The 14,676-nt window shown below is 59.4% G+C and overlaps 1 protein-coding gene and 2 long non-coding RNA genes across 13 annotated transcripts in view; 1 reads left to right on the top strand and 2 right to left on the bottom strand.

Moving 5' to 3' along the window:
- Window positions 1–1,041: 1,041 nt before the first annotated feature.
- Window positions 1,042–8,739, bottom strand: Lair1 (leukocyte associated immunoglobulin like receptor 1). Of its 2 annotated transcripts, XM_078031478.1 has the most exons (9): window positions 7,506–8,739; window positions 7,068–7,103; window positions 5,425–5,751; window positions 3,622–3,693; window positions 3,275–3,400; window positions 3,136–3,178; window positions 3,016–3,053; window positions 2,779–2,831; window positions 1,042–2,299 (listed from the first exon to the last, which is right to left on the bottom strand). In XM_078031478.1, the coding sequence occupies exons 1-9, from the start codon at window positions 7,537–7,539 to the stop codon at window positions 2,165–2,167; spliced, it is 864 nt and encodes a 287-aa protein (XP_077887604.1). In that variant the 5' UTR covers window positions 7,540–8,739; the 3' UTR covers window positions 1,042–2,164. The 2 variants fall into 2 exon arrangements, with proteins under 2 accessions (XP_077887604.1, XP_077887605.1); XM_078031479.1 differs by lacking the exon at window positions 3,622–3,693.
- LOC144370690 (uncharacterized) lies at window positions 5,307–11,860 on the top strand. Its single transcript, XR_013430602.1, has 2 exons — window positions 5,307–5,595; window positions 11,215–11,860. It is a non-coding gene; the product is annotated as an uncharacterized LOC144370690 (long non-coding RNA).
- The window catches only part of LOC120888070 (uncharacterized), a 16,687-nt gene continuing 11,207 nt past the window's right edge, over window positions 9,197–14,676 (bottom strand). For 9 of the 10 annotated variants that reach the window (XR_013430590.1, XR_013430593.1, XR_013430594.1 and 6 more), the window contains one exon: window positions 9,197–11,800. This is a non-coding gene — a long non-coding RNA (uncharacterized LOC120888070). The remainder of the gene's footprint in view (window positions 11,801–14,676) is intronic. The other variant, XR_013430598.1, reaches the window with a different exon arrangement.

The raw sequence follows: 14,676 nt of genomic DNA, 5'->3' as shown, positions 1-14,676 counted from the left end.
CCCTGGCCACTCTGCTGGCCCGACCCTGGGTGTGCTAGCTAGTGCTGCCTCCTGCAGGGGCGGCCGGGAGCCTGGAGGTTGCTTTCTTGCCTCTCGCCCCTGGACCTGTGTCCTGCAGGTCTGGGGGTCAGGGAAGAAGGCCAGTCCTGTCCCTGCTGTTCTGTCCTCTCCCTGGCCCTCCTCCTCCCACTGCCCCTCAGGAAAGAAAGTGTGGTGTCATGATTAGCTCCTGTCCCGCTTTCCAGAGGCCATGGTGGCGCTCTGGGGGTCGCAGGGCCTGGTGTGCACCTGTGCCCGGGGAGTTGCGGAAAATAGAAGGATCCCCCCCCCCCGCCCCGCAATGCCAGAGTCCATCCTCTGCTAAGAGCCTTCAGTCACCTGTCCACCTCTGTGCCAGCAGGATTCTTGGGGAAACGCCGGGATGAAGTTGAAAATACCCGGGACAGACACGGAGAGGAGCTGGACCCGTCCAACAGAAAGTTGCTCTCGCTGTCGCAGCAGGGAACCAGATCCAGGGCAGGGGCAGCAGGCAGATCCCCGCAGAAAGCCAACCGCAGGAAGCGCAAAATGAAAGAGCAGACCAAGGAGGATCATCGGAGGCGGACACCAGGCTCTGAGCCAGGACAAGGACCCCGTCGGTCCAGCTCGCAGCACACCGAGACTGCCCATGCACAGTCCCTAGGTCCCAGCAAAGCAGACAACGAGGCGCTGTGGGCAGTGGGACAGGGGCGTGCCCTGATGTTGGTGTCGAACCAAACCGAGATGGCCATCAGCCCTGGAAGAGCCTACTGAATTTTGTTCTCTTTTAAAATATTCTCTTTTCTGTACGAGCACACGCAGGGACACACACACACACACACACACACACACACACACACACCACACACACACACACACACGGTTTAAATCTCGGCCTATGACAGGTTTGCAGGATCCTGTTATTTTATTCTTTTCTTTGACGATTGTATACATATGTCTGATATCCCGTGAAGGGCTGATAATTTTAAGACGTGAACACGTGCATAAAAAGTTCTCTGTTCCTTTGGGATTCTTGCTTTTTATTTATTTGTTTGTTGGTTGATTGGTTTTTGAGACAGGCACACATATTAATCAAGATGAGGCACTCCCGCCCCCTAGTGGTCCACAGAGTAATTGTTCTGTTTTAATTTGAAACAGGGTAGCACCTCACAGGTACTCGGGGTTTTCCTGGGGTGTGAGAGTGCGTGTGTGCAATATGCCTGTGTGTGCACGGAAGCGTGGGCCGTGTGTGCGAAGGCATGTGTTAGTGGTGCCTGTGTGCCTGGATGTGCATGAGTGTGGTGGGGGGGGTGGGGCACCCTCTGCACCTCCCTTTAGACCCCCTCCCTTCTCCACCCCGACCCTCATGCTCCATCAGGAAACACTGACCGACTTCCAGTCGTCAGATGAGCAAGTCCCGGGACCTAACGTGCAGGTGCAGCTGTGCTGAGGGTTTGATTATGGAAATCTACAGGGCGCATGCCTAGGTCAGGTCCTCATGGCACACACTCTGGATATATGCAGCTTTGCTCAATTCGATGTGTTCTGCAGAGAACAGGAAGCACTGACAGCCCTCGTAGCCCCCACTCTGCTCTGAACGGCTGAGACCGCAGCACTGGGTCCACATGGATCTCTCTGGCCTGACCCCGGGGGCTGGGATGTTCTGTTTTAAAGAGGTCCATTGATGTACCAAGTGAGGTCTGGCCCAGAGATCCGGCTCAGCTCTCGGCAGCCTGAGTGCAGCCCAGCCTCAGGCAGGGTCAGCACTGGACCCCAGGGAGGCTGTCAGGGACTGCTGAGCATCATCAGCATGCAGTCTCTGAAGTAGGTGGGACCCCAGGAGTGGCTTTTGCTGGTTCTCTGGAAGCAGCCCTAGGATGAGACCTTGGTTTCTGGTCTCTGGAAACAGCCAGGGACTGAGGCTGGGTCTCTGGAAGTAGCTGTGACACAGCCTCTCTGACAGCTGGTCAGCTGTGGCAGGGGCCACCTGGTGGATGAATCTCCCAGATGCTGCTCAGAGATCTCCAGGCCCCAGCTGCTGTCCCCAGCAAAGCTCTCTGAGACCTGGGTGAGTCCAAGAGAAGTCCTCTGAATGGCTGCTTCAGGCTTTTGGAAGAGTGGCTTGGAGTGACCTCAGGCCCAGGAGTCAGTGTCTGGCAAGGGTCGCATATGTGCTGGGCTCTGGGGTCCGTGGGGACCCAGCTCGGGCGGCCCTCTCTGTGAGGGCTCCGTGGTCCAGCTGAGCATATGTCACCTCCTGGGGATCTCTTGCAGCAGGGGCCTGAGGGAGAGGGGCCCCGGATGAGGGTGGGGGCTGTGGGGTGGGGACTGTGGCAGCCACCTCCCAGGGCCCCACCTCCTGGATCACATCATCTTGCAGTCCCCGCACACAGGGTACCAGGGCTGATCTGTGGGACCACCAGAATGTGGCAGAAGTGGTGGCAGGTCACTCCAGTGAGGCCACAGAAGACAGTGTGCCCTCTGCCCATCCCAGGCCTGGTTTCCCTCTGGGTGAGCCAGCTGTTGTGGGGTGCGCCACCTTGGATGTGGGTCACCTTGGGCGTGAGTCCTCCTGCCCAGGCAAGCCTGCAGATTCCTGCAACCTAGTGGACACCTCTGCTGCAGCATCATGAGAGACCTGAGCCAGAACCAGCCAGTTCAGCTGCTCCCAACGTCCTGACCCAAGAAATGGGGACGTGTTGCTGGGCTGCTAATCTGGGGACTTCCTTATGCAGCGGGAGATGACCCAGGCAGACTTACAGGGTTGCTGGTCTCCCTGTCCTTCTCAGGGGGTCTATCAGCCGTGGCCATGTCTGGAGGGAAGCAGACATGTGGTCAGTTCTCTGGGGTGGACAGAAGGTCAGCTTGATCAGACCTCATTCTGTACCCACCTGGAACCTCCCAGAAAGGCCCTAAACCTGCTCCCCCCCTGCTGCCTCCTGACCCCTTGAGCCCCCACTTCCCTCTCCAGGCCTGTCCCTCCTCTCAGGCCTTTACCTGGTGACCTCTCCAGGCTGTCCACAGCCAGGCCCAGCCTGTGGGAAGGAACAAATCAGCACTAGGGCAGCCAGAGGCTGAGGACTGGGCAGGGGCCAGGGTCATTCCCAGGAGTCTCACCTCTCCTGTGGCCTCTGCAACTGGCCCTGGCCACCGGGAGGCCCTGAGGACAGTCAGGGTCTGAGTTTAGGAGGGAGGCCTTGTCCCCAGCTCCGACAGCCCGCCCAGCCGCCCGCCCGCCCTTCCCGGGAAGTCCTACCCTGCTTCCTCTGACGCTGGCGATGGAGGCAGAAGAGGAGCAGGAGGAGGAGACAGAGGAGCAAGGCCAGGGGGACCCCGATGAGAAGGTAGAGGTACTTCGTGGTCAGGAGTAGAGCAGGGGCGGCTGGGGGTGGGACGGGTGTGAGCACCCCGCGCAGCCCCTGGTGCTGCTGCTGGGCGTGGACGGGAGACCTCCTGGCACAGCTCTGCTGCCAAGGGGAGTCACTCTCACCCAACCCACGGGGGCCCAGGGGACGCTCTCTGTGCCCAGGGACACGCTGGCCACTGGCAGAGCTGGAATCTGACCACCACCAAAGCCCGTCTTTCCCCTTCCCCAGGGCACACCTGGGCTCATGCCAGATGTGACGACACTCTCCAGGGTTGTTACCGTCCTCTGTAGCTCTGGGGAGGAGGGGTCTGGAGGAGGGGGGAGATCAGAGGCCAGAGCTGGGCCCAGCCAGCAGGGTCCTCCCCGCCCATTCTGCCGCCTGCAGGACCCTGGGCCTCTCCCTCCAGACTAGCCCTGCCCAGAGGGGCTTCCCCACATCTGCGCTGCCCAATGCAGTGGGCACCAGCGGCTGTGGACGCTCAGATTGAACCAGAGGTAGAGGAAGGAGAGGTCGGTCCTGCCTGCACTGGCCGCACTTCCAGGGCTCAGGAAGTGGAGACGTGGTGGGGAAGGGTCTGCAGGCTGCTGCTCCCCTGGAAGGTCCTGCCACAGCACACAGGGGAGGCTGGACCATCTGAGCCCCAGGGAGCGAGCACAGCTTCACCCCCACCACGCAGCACCTGGCAGAGCCGGGAGACACCTGGAAGGGTTTGCAGGCCCCAGGAATCATCCCTGTCACCTTGCACGGGCTGTGCCTCCTTCCCAGGGCACCTTCCCCAGGGGCCTTCCCTAACCCTTCACCCACAGCCACCAAGAACTTACCCTTCTCTCAGGTCAGGGTTTGGAAGGTGGGTCCTGGTGGCTCCAGGTAGGGTGTAGCTGGGGACCCTGGGCCTGGAGTGTGGCCCCGGGACTGGTTCTGCCCCAGCCCCTTCAGAGCCTTGTGTCTTTGACAGAGGGACTTAGTTCTCTGGTGTTAGCAATGGGGGAGGCGCCGCAGGGTCGGGCTGCCCCGGCCTCACAGGTTGCTGTGGCATTAGATGCTTCAGCAGAGCCTGGCCTAGAGTCACGCATATCAGGGACATCCGGGTGCCTGAGGATGTGCCCCTCACTCTGGCCTTCCCAGAGCTCCACTCCAAAGCCAGGGCTAGGGCTGGGCCCTAGGCTCGACCCAGCTCAGAGGCCTAGTGTCCCTCCCACTGTGAGTCACCTGCAGAGGAGCAGGGCTCTGTGAGGGGACCTGTGGGCTACGGCTTCTGCAAAGGGGGCGGGTTAGATCAAGGAGCTTACTGGGGGCCAATTAGAGCCTGTCCCACCAGCCTGCCCACTTCACCCTGAGCATTCAAATAGAGGACACAACTGGCCATCGCTCAAAACCAGACAATGTCCTGAGACTCCTGAGGAGCAGATCAGGGGCCAGGAAGGACAGGAGAGCCCCGTCATAACCATGCTGCTGGGGCAGGTCTCTCTCGGCCTCTCCCACCACCTTCCCCTGCTGGACCTACAGAATCAGCACTGGGCAGCTCTTCGGAGCCTGAGGAGACACTGAGGCAGGCCAACCCTGCACTGGACCTGACTCCAGGACGTCTTAGGGCCAAGCACACACAGGGCATGGACCACCTCATCCCAAAGCTTCCCCACTGCACCATCCAGCCCTGGTCAGGGCCATCCCTGGCCCAGGTGACCTGCCCAGTGGGAGGGGACTACACCAGATGTCACCCTCAGCCACCCAGGCTCTGGCCCCGTGGGAAGGACAGTGAACACACCATCTGAGTGAAGAGACACTGTTCTGGAAGGGGTCTGCCCCCAGCCAGCTCTGGGGACCCCTCCCACCCAGCAGCAGGGCCAGCTCCATGCCCACCCCATGCTGGACCTGTGTCCAGGTCACATGACGTGTCCCATGAGACCAGGGCTCCAGGGACCTCAGGGCATGAGGGCTGAGGGGACACTGTGCAGAGGGAGGGGCCTGGGGTCAGGTGGGGGCAGGAGGCTATGGACAGGACGGCAGCAGGGACAGGGTCCAGGACCTGGGGACCAACCTGATGGCTGAGCTGGGCCTGGGGTGGGGGCCTGGGTGACATCCTCCCTGCTCAGCACCAGCCTCAACTCTTCACTGAGCTCAGACCACTTGGACTTTAGGTAGAGGCAGTGATAACGCCCAGCAGTGTCCTCACTCATGGAGAACAGGAACCTGGCCTCTCGCTCAGAAGGTGAGCTGTTCTTCTTATCCCAGAACAAGGATCTTCCCTCCTTCTCCAGGCGAAACTCCTGAGCCCCAGCAGGGCCCCGGCACACGATGGTCACGGGCCTCCCCCGGGGGATCTCAGAGCCTGGCTCAGCAGAGATGGAGGGTCTGGGCAGGGCCCCTGGAGGAAGCAGACAGCGGCTCAGCGTCCACTGGGAGGAGGGGCTGAGCCACAGACTGAATCCAGGTGCACAGCCCAGGGTTCTTGGGCAGTTTACAGAGCTGTGCAGCTGCGGTCACTGACTTTCCATGTGTCCACATCCCGTTTACCTCCCTGTGTCCCCTCCCTGTGTCCTCCCTGTGTCTCCTCTTATGCACATCCAGTGTCCCATCCTTCTAACGCCCTCTCTGTGTCCTCCTCCCTGTGTCCCCTCCCTCTGTCCCCTCCCTCTGTCCTCCCTATGTCCCCTTCCTGTGTCCCCTCCCTCTGTCCTCCCTGTGTCCCCTTCCTGTGTCCCCTCCTGAGCACATCCTTCCTGCTGTGGCAGCTGCTCTCCCACCTGGTGAGGAGGACCTGACCCAGGTACATCCTGCCTGGCTCGGGGTCCCCAGGGAGCCTGGGCATCCTGGCCCTGCTGTGTCTGTGCCCACCCCTCCCTGCCCTGGGCCAGGTCCAGGGGCCTCTGCTGAGCCTCTGCCTCGGGGTGTCCTCTACACTATCCCCTCCTTCTCAGCCTGTTAGCACTTGCTGGTTGGTCACCTGCTGCACAGCTGGCCTCCTGCTCAGACCCCTCTGCCCACTGGAATGTCCCACCCTTGGGCCACCCCAGTCCATCTCCTCCCCTCATCGCCCTCAGTCCTGGTCCCTTGTCTGTCCACTCAGAGCCCCTCTGTGTGCTGACAGCTCAGGAGCAGGAGAGGCTCATGGGGAGGGAGGACGGGCAGGTGGAGACCCTGTCCAGGTCCACAGCAGTGACCCTGCACAAGTGTCCTTGGGGCACCTGGCTGAGACCTAGGACAGGTGTCAGGCCCCTGCCCCACCCACAGGGCCCAGGGTGGGAGAAGCCCAGGTGCCTGTCACTCAGGACACTGCAGCCAGAGGTGGAGGGAGTCCAGGGGCCTCTTGGAGGGCAGCCACTGGCCTGCGTGGGGACTGTGGCTGGTAATGGTGTGGGCTGCACAACTGCTGAGGGGCAGGAACGGACACTTTCCACCAACTCGGGAAAGTGGGAGAGGCCAGGCCTGCTGACCCCACCTACCCACTCCCAGGGGGCCATCAGAGCATCCTGCCGCGTCCCCAGACACACAGCCACCATGTCAGGGGAGAGCCCTGTGCTCAGTCCAGGAAACCACAGGAGACAGGCAGAGACACAGGGACCTGATGAGGGCCACACTGGGGTTGCCCACGCGTGAGACACTGTTAAGGTCCCAGGCTCCAGGATCCACATGCCCCTGTCCACAGCTGCCCTGGGAGGAGGCCCTGGGACCTGCACTCACCCTCCTGTGCGTGGATGGCCTGGCCCAGGCAGAGCCCTGGAAGAGAAGCCCAGTGAGAAGAGCGCCCGGTTCCCCCAGAGCTGGGCCAGCAGGGCCTGGTGGAGCCTGGGCACTCAGCCTCCCTGCTTCCCAGGCCACCTGCTCCCAGGGCCAGGGTGGCCTTCTTCCTGCCCTGGGGTGGCTGCGAGACCTCCCAGGTCCCCTTCCAAGAGGCTCTCTGCTGCCAGTCCTTCCCAAGGCTGGGCCTGTCCCCAACCCAGGTGTCTGCCTCTAGGACCCAGTGTTCCCTGGTCACACTGAGCCTGGGCGGAGGTGAGGGGCAGCCCCAGGGGAGGGCCCAGAGTCTGCTGGGTTTGCTGGGCTCAGGCCTGTGCAGGGAAGGGACCTGTTCCTGCCTTGTCACCTCCACCCACCCAGTCCCCACCTTCCAGGACTCACCAAGGGCCAGGAGGGCAATGGAGCAGGGGGCCATGGCTCAGGCTCCTGCAGCCTCCCTGCCTGGAGCTGGGGCCCCACAGAGGACACAGGGGACAGGATGTGCTGGCTGGGCCCCTCTGGGGTGTCTACATCATGCCCCACAGAAAGAGGAAGAGGTTGCTGCCTCCTTTCCTCTTCCCACAGTGACAGAGGGAGGCCTCGGCTGCTGGGACATTTTGACCTGTGCTCACATGTGCTGAGTGTCCCCTGACCTGGGCCTCACTGTCAATCTAGGGGACAAGGCAGAACACAGGCCCTGCTACAGACTGACTGGGTCCCACCAGCTCCACAAAGAGCCACTGTCTGTCCTGGGAAAGACGTCAGACCCCAAAGCTGGGTGTCCTCATGTCAGTGTGGGAACTGCACTCCTGCTGAGCATCCAAGGGAGCATTTGCCAAAGTCCAAACAGGACATTAACACCTTGAGGGTGTCCCAGTGTAGATAAAGACTAGACCAAGGCGGAGCAGGCCAGAGTGGAAGGGTCGGTCCCCAAGTACCCTGAGCACAGCCCTGGTCTCACCTTGACGGTATCCTAGTGGAGGTATGGTTTTTTAAAAAGGACAAGGGTTGGCAGAGAGGTAGAAGAATCAGAATGAGCAACTGCCGTGGAAAACTATGGAAATTCCTCAGAAAAAATTAAAGCTAGCACTGCCATGTGACCCAGCAATCCTGCCAAAGGTCATGAGATGGGCCGGTGGAGGAGACATCTGCAGTGCCGAGTCGCTGGCACGTACCACCACACCCGGGTCCCCACCTCATATCCTAAAGCAAATTCCTTACCTGGGAATAGTTTAAGATTTGCAAAGAAGCAGAGAGTGCCCGCATGCCCCTCATCCAGTCCCCGCAAAGTTTCCATCAAAGTTTCCACGAACCACAGTTCGTCCGTCAAAACAAGAAACGCAATTGTCCCAATAACACGGGCCAGTCACTTCCCCATGAGCTCTCATAAATACGAACCTGGCACCCCTTTCCTCAGAAGCCACGCAGCCAACATGCGTCAGTTGCTAGTTACACCTTCGGTGTCCGAAATTCAGGAGTGAGTGGCTGGGGGTGGTGGCACACGCCTGAGATCCCAGAGACTCAGGAGGCTGAGTTCAGAGCCAGCCTTGGCAGCTTAGTGAGACCCTAAGAAACTTAGCAAGACCCTGTCTCTAAATAAAACACAGACAGGGCTGGGGACATGGCTCCGTGGTTAAGCACACACACAAAAAAAAAATCAGGAGTGAACATAAAGGTACAGACGCTGCCCTCAAGGAGTTCCTGATCCAGCGAGGGAGATGGAACCAACAGCCAGTCTCAAGTGATTTAACCCCCGCCGGGGGGGGGGGGGTCAGAATTAGGGGGAGTTAGGGGAACACTGGCCAAGGCAATGGGTTAACCCTCAGACCCCAGGGGCTGCCCACGAAGGCTGGCTGCTGTCTCCCAGGTGGGTTTCCCTGGGTGGAATCTGAATCTCTCCCCCAGGGAACACCAGTGTCTCCCGGGGGTGGGTCCCCCCATCCTCCTGGATGAAGAGAAGAAGAGTGTGGAGGACCTCCGCTCCGTCCACCTGCTGGCCCGAGGGTAATAGAGTCAGGTGGTCACCCTTGGATGCAAGGGAAACAGGGAAAACCATCCCTGGTGGAAGCCACTGCCCGGGAATTCTACAAGACCACCAGAGGGAAATCACATTTATTTGGGGGAGAGCAGCAGACCTCTCTGCTTGGTGAAGAGGAATCAGATGTTGGGCAAATGAGCACAGTCCCATGGCCCCCAGCACAGCCCCCCTCCCCGGAGACCCAGTCCTGTGCTCAGTGGAATGGCCACCCGCACCTGTGGGTGACACAAGAGGGAGGCACCAGGCTCCCTGCAGAGAGCAGCTCCCGGAAGGCTCCTGCCACAGACCACCAGGAGGGAGGGAGCAGGGGTGGCTGCTGTGGCTTCTCCTCCACTTTCCTGGGCTCTGCTTCCTAGGGCCCAGCTGTGCCCGTCTCTGAACATGAGGGGCAGACCTGAGGTCAGGTACCCATCCAGCCCCAAATCACCAGCTCTGCTCTGGGCCACCCTCGGCCAGGGCATGTCCTGAACTGGCTGTGGCTCTGGATGCGATGGGGGACTTGGACCTTGTCTGGAGTCCAGCACCGTGTCTACCCTTGGGCCCCGGATGTTCTCATTCATCCGGGTGGAGCTGGGAGGCCCAGCAGGCTGCAGAACTCTTCCGGTGATGGAGACGCTGAGAAGTTATCCGGATAGGAATTCGAATCTGGAGTCTCGTGAGCTCCAGACACTCGGGAATTTACACCCCAGAGTCACCCCCCAAACCAGCCCTGCCTCACCCAATGCCAGTTTTCCTGGCAGGAGTCAATTAGAGACCAACCTTCATGGTTTAGAGAACGAATCACCCACCTGTGCTCAGGTGGTGGGGCCCCAGCAGCTGGAGAAGGGATCTCCAGAGGGGAAAGGCTCAGAATGTCACTCAAAATCCGTGCTTGATTAAGTCTCTCAGCTCTTGGTTCCCAGCTGGGGCAGGGAGGCCGGGGGCTTGGGTGGATAATGCCCTCCTGTCACTGTCCCTCCTTCTCTGAATCGCCCTGGTCCCGAAGCACGGGACCAAGCAGGACTCGAGTGTACGGAGAGACTCGCCTTCCCGGTGTCGGGGCCTCCTGGCCTCCCAGCCCCCTGGCCTCCAGCCCACAGGTGTCCTTCTGCCAGCTCACGCCTGGTCAGGGGCCCAGGAAGCAGACATGCTGGCACGGTGCTGCCCCACCCCCGCGAGGTGCACACAGGCTCAGGATGTGGTCAGAACCCAGCACGGACGTTTGTGGGTTCCTAGCAAGCGTCTCATAGAAAGGCCCTCCCGAGGTCTGGTTCCTCTTCCCTTGCTTGGGAAAAGGACAGCCATCGTCCTCAGACATCCCCGGCCACACCTGTGTCCAGCTGGACGCCATCCCTGACCCAGGTCTAAATGGGCAGTGTCGGCCCCCGGGTCCTGGAGGAGGCTGGGAGCAGGCTGGGAAGTGGGACATGAGCATCTCAGCAGGTCACCCCAGGAGGCTGGGCTCACAGGCCCGTGGGGACCAGCAGCTTCCCAGCAGGCCACCCGGGCTGTCAGCGGCCCATCAGGGGCTCACTGTCTCTACAGGTGGGCGCCTGGCAGCTGGGTCCTTCTGGGGGGTGGCCAGGCTGCTGGGATTCCTCCAGCTCTTGGCGCCAACGTGCCCTAGAGTCCTGGAGGGAGGGGGGTGGCAGTGGGCATCCTGTGGCATCCATCCCTGCTGCCCATGTCCTGGTGGTGCCAGTCAGCCAGGGGCAGGGGACAGCAGTAAGGACCTGCAGCAGAGAGACCTGGTGTCACAACCACAGCTGCTGGTGCCAACACAGCCCCAAAGGAAAGGGAACCCCGTGACCCTGTGTGAAACAGGAACTCGCCTCGTGGCAGACCGCAGGGAAGGCCACCAGGCAAGCAGAGCCGGGGTGGGGAGTTGGCCCAGGGCTGAGGATGGGAGATGGCTCTGCCATCAGGAAATGATTTCACCTGTTCCAAGGAGGAGAGTCAACACAAGTGGGGCAGTGACGGCTGAGCGGGCCACCTGGGAGGCTGCTGGAGATCTGGGATGCTATCTTTAGGAATGTGGGGAGGGTTTTGAGCATAAGCAGGCATAATCATATTTTTGTCTAAATATATCTGCAGGAACCCTCGTGGAGACAGACTTGCAGAAGGCAGGAAAGAACAGCAGGCTGGAGGCGTCGCTGAGTGGCCCCCGCGCAGGACCTGCACGCGCAGGGCCTGGTTCACCCCCAGCTCTGCGAGGAAGGAGCAGTGGAGAAGGGGAGTAGCGGGAAGGGAGGGGAACAGCAGCTCACACATTCTGAGCCGGTACTGTGCGCCCAGCACTGCTCTGGTCCCCCATGGACAGTTCCGCCAACTCTCACAGCTTCGTGAAGGTGTCTGTGAGGGTGTCATTGTCAGACCCGTTTCTAGATGAGCACACCGAGGCTCTGGGGTTCATGAGTCCGAGTGGCGCTGGGCTTGAACGGAGCTGCATTTCGACCCAGGGCCAACGCTCTGTGCTACCTGGACTGTGGCACCATAGCCGTCATTAGAGGGGGAACATCGGTGTGGACAGAGCGGCTGGGAGGTCCCCCGCGTCCAGGAGACAGGGAGGTGCTTGGATGGGTGGGTAGGCCTCGGGCGGGGGGACAGGCTCCCGAGGGGTGCAGATGGAATGCTGGCTCTGGGAATCTCTTCACTGGGTTATTTTAGACTTAACTTCTCACTGTAAAAAAGAAAAAGAATCAAGAAGATGAACCAAAAAAATAAAGAACATGTGTTTGCAGCCTTGGACCAGCCCCAAGGTAGGGGAGTCGAAGGCTCCCGAGGAAGGAGGGGACGTGCCTGGTGGGGACACTGCACACGGAGGGCCTGCAGGGACGTGGCCAGGAGGTCCAGGGCGTGGGAGAGGAGGATGAGAGCCAGAAGCAACCTCCAGAGCGTTATGGCCAGCGTTTCCTGAAACTAAGGAGGCCTGGGGCCGGGTGGCTCGGAACCCCCTGCCGTGATGGACTTTCTGGTCTCTGCCCACGCTGCGCTCCTCCTGCACTGTCCACGTTTCAGCTCAAGACAACTCTACTCTTCCAGTTTTTCAGGCTTAAAGAAAAATGAAGCAGGCGCAGTGGCCCACACCTGTCCGCCCAGCGGCTCTGGAGGCCGGCAAGAGGATCACAAGTTCAAGGCCAGTCTCAGCAACGTAGCAAGGCCCTAAGCAACTGAGTGAGATGCTGTCTCCAAATAAGAAATAGAAAGGGTTGGGGATGTGGCTCGCTAGTAAGGCACCCTGGGTTCTCTCCCTGGAACAAAACACATATAGACATATATCTACACGTGTGTGTGTGTGTGTGTGTGTGTGTGTGTGTGTGTGTGTATAGATTGGTAAATGGTAATAAAGTGGCAATGGAACACAGTCAACATGCAAGCCGCTGTGGTCACTCTCTGCTCACGAACACCCAGGGCTTCCCCGTGGGTCCTACTCACGGGGTCAGCACTAGATCAGTGCTGACTGAGTGCCCCCTTGCCGACTCTGGAGCAGCCTCCCGTCTCCCTGGGTAGGTGTGCCCAGAAGGTGCCCGCCTGCGTCCCCCTTGCGACCTCTGCCTGGGGTGCTCCTGCCCGGGGGTGTGGGGGCTCTCCTCCCGCTGGGTGCTGACCTTCCCGGGCAGAGCGGCTGCCCCTCCAGGCTGCACCGCCTTTCCCTGCTCTCTCTCCCCCCTCCTTCAGGGTCCAGCGCCAACCTTGGTGTCCTTTACCGATTGGACTCTTTACCGCCTGTTCCCCACAGACTCCACCTGGCCCCTGTGAGGCCACAGGTGTCTTTTCTGAAGTGGTCCCTGCTCGGCTGCTGCACCTGGACTGGCCCCTGGAGCACAGCCGACGGCCCGTGAGCGTCCCCGAGTGAGCCAGCGAGGACACACATGGCACACAGGAAGCGTGAACCAGGCGCGGTCACTCAGCACAGGCCCGGGGACAGGTTCCTAGATCTGAGTCCTAGCTGTACCAGGGACAACCTCTGTGGTCCAGGTCACTGACCTTTCTGCACAGAAAAAGCAGAAGGACCTCGGCGGGACGGGACGGGACGGGAGGGTGCGTTTACAGTCTGACAAGAACACCCAGGCACCAGCCAGAACCGCCTCGCGGCCCAGTCAGAAACCGTCACCAGGTCTAATATGGCCTTTTCCAAAGAAGACATGCAAATGGCCATAGGGTGCACGCACAGGACTGGGGGAACAGGAAGAAATTCCCCGTGTCTCTGCTCACCAGGGAGATGCAAATCAAAACCACCCTGAGCCGCAGCCAGGAGGCTGAGGCTCAGAAGAGGGGCCAACGGAGCTGTGAGAACAGGAACTCTGCAGCGGGAAAGTAGATTAGGACAGGCGCCCCGACAAACAGCATGGAGCTTCCTCAAAATGTAAAAATAGAACCCGAGAGGCAACCCCAGCACTGGGCGTCGTTGACACATGGGAACAGAACCCGTAGGTCCAGGACAGCTGCGCGCCAAGGAGAGGGCCGGGCAAACTGGTACCGTGGAATGCCCTTGTCACCAAAGCAGCACGGACCTGGGACGGCAGGCACGGACTGGATATGGTCACGTGACGTCAGCCAGGTGCAGGAGGACAGGAACCTCACAGTCTCACCCCCAGTGTCAGGAGTGGAACGGTGGTGACAAGAGGCTGGGGAGGCTGGGGACAGTTACAGCGGGAAGGAGGAGGAAGCCCCGGGTGCTACTGCACAGCAGAGTGACTGTAGATAATGATCATCCACCGCCCATTTCAGAAATCAAGAAGGAAGGATCTCAAATGAATCAATACACTCTCCCTGACGGGACGTTGTGCCCTGAGTGGATCAAATTGAACCGACTGGTTTCCCATAAACGTGTACAATTTGTATGCATCAGTTAAAAAGGCCAAGGATTTAAAAAAACAGGCAGGCACGATGGCACATGCCTGTAATCCTAGTGGCTCTGGAGGCTGAGGCAGGAGGATCACAGGCTCAAGGCCAGCCTTGGCAACTTAGTGAGGCTCAAAGCAACTTAGTGAGAACCTGTCTTAAAATAGAAAGGTCTGGGGATGTGGCCCAGTGGTAAAGCTCCCCTGAGTTCATTCCCCAGGACCAAAACAAAGAATTAAAAAAACCTGGATGAACCAAAAATAATTTACATTGCTAAATAAAAGGTAATAGTACCTAAATCACTATTATTATTATTATTATTATTCTAAAGTTAACAGGCTAAAAGCAATCAGACAGAGCCTGACTTATCAGAGGCTCGGACACTGGTTATTAATATGATCGTTGTCACATGCAGAGCACAACTAGTAGAAAAGCCACATCCTTTTCAAGAATGTCTGAGGCCTTTCCAAAAACCAGCCACGTACTAAAATCCACTAAGGGGGTCCCAAGTGCTCTAGGGTGGGTCTAATACAAACCATAATCCTCTGACTGCAAAATGGTATCAGAAACCAAAAGTGAGAAGATTGAAATACACATTTCAAAACCGAAACAGAAAATGTCAGCATAGCTTAGGAGTCACCAAAGTTACAAAAGCGCAGAAGTTACAAAACACTCTGCTACAAATGTTTGAAAATGAGCCTAGAGACACCC

The sequence above is a fragment of the Ictidomys tridecemlineatus genome, chromosome 15 (assembly GCF_052094955.1).
Source record: "Ictidomys tridecemlineatus isolate mIctTri1 chromosome 15, mIctTri1.hap1, whole genome shotgun sequence".
Taxonomy (NCBI): domain Eukaryota; kingdom Metazoa; phylum Chordata; class Mammalia; order Rodentia; family Sciuridae; genus Ictidomys; species Ictidomys tridecemlineatus.
Note: the sequence above shows the minus strand (reverse complement) of the source record. Positions and strands in the feature narration are given on the sequence as shown.

Excerpts from the sequence above, each read along its gene's own strand:
- Lair1 (XM_078031478.1), bottom strand. The coding sequence starts at position 7,539 with ATGGCCCCCTGCTCCATTGCCCTCCTGGCCCTTG. Across the intron at positions 7,104-7,505 it reads CATTGCCCTCCTGGCCCTTG|GGCTCTGCCTGGGCCAGGCC; the intron begins GTGAGTCCTGGA and ends CTTCTCTTCCAG. Across the intron at positions 2,300-2,778 it reads ACAGGGAGACCAGCAACCCT|GCCCCTGCTGCAAGAGATCC; the intron begins GTAAGTCTGCCT and ends CCTCTCCCTCAG.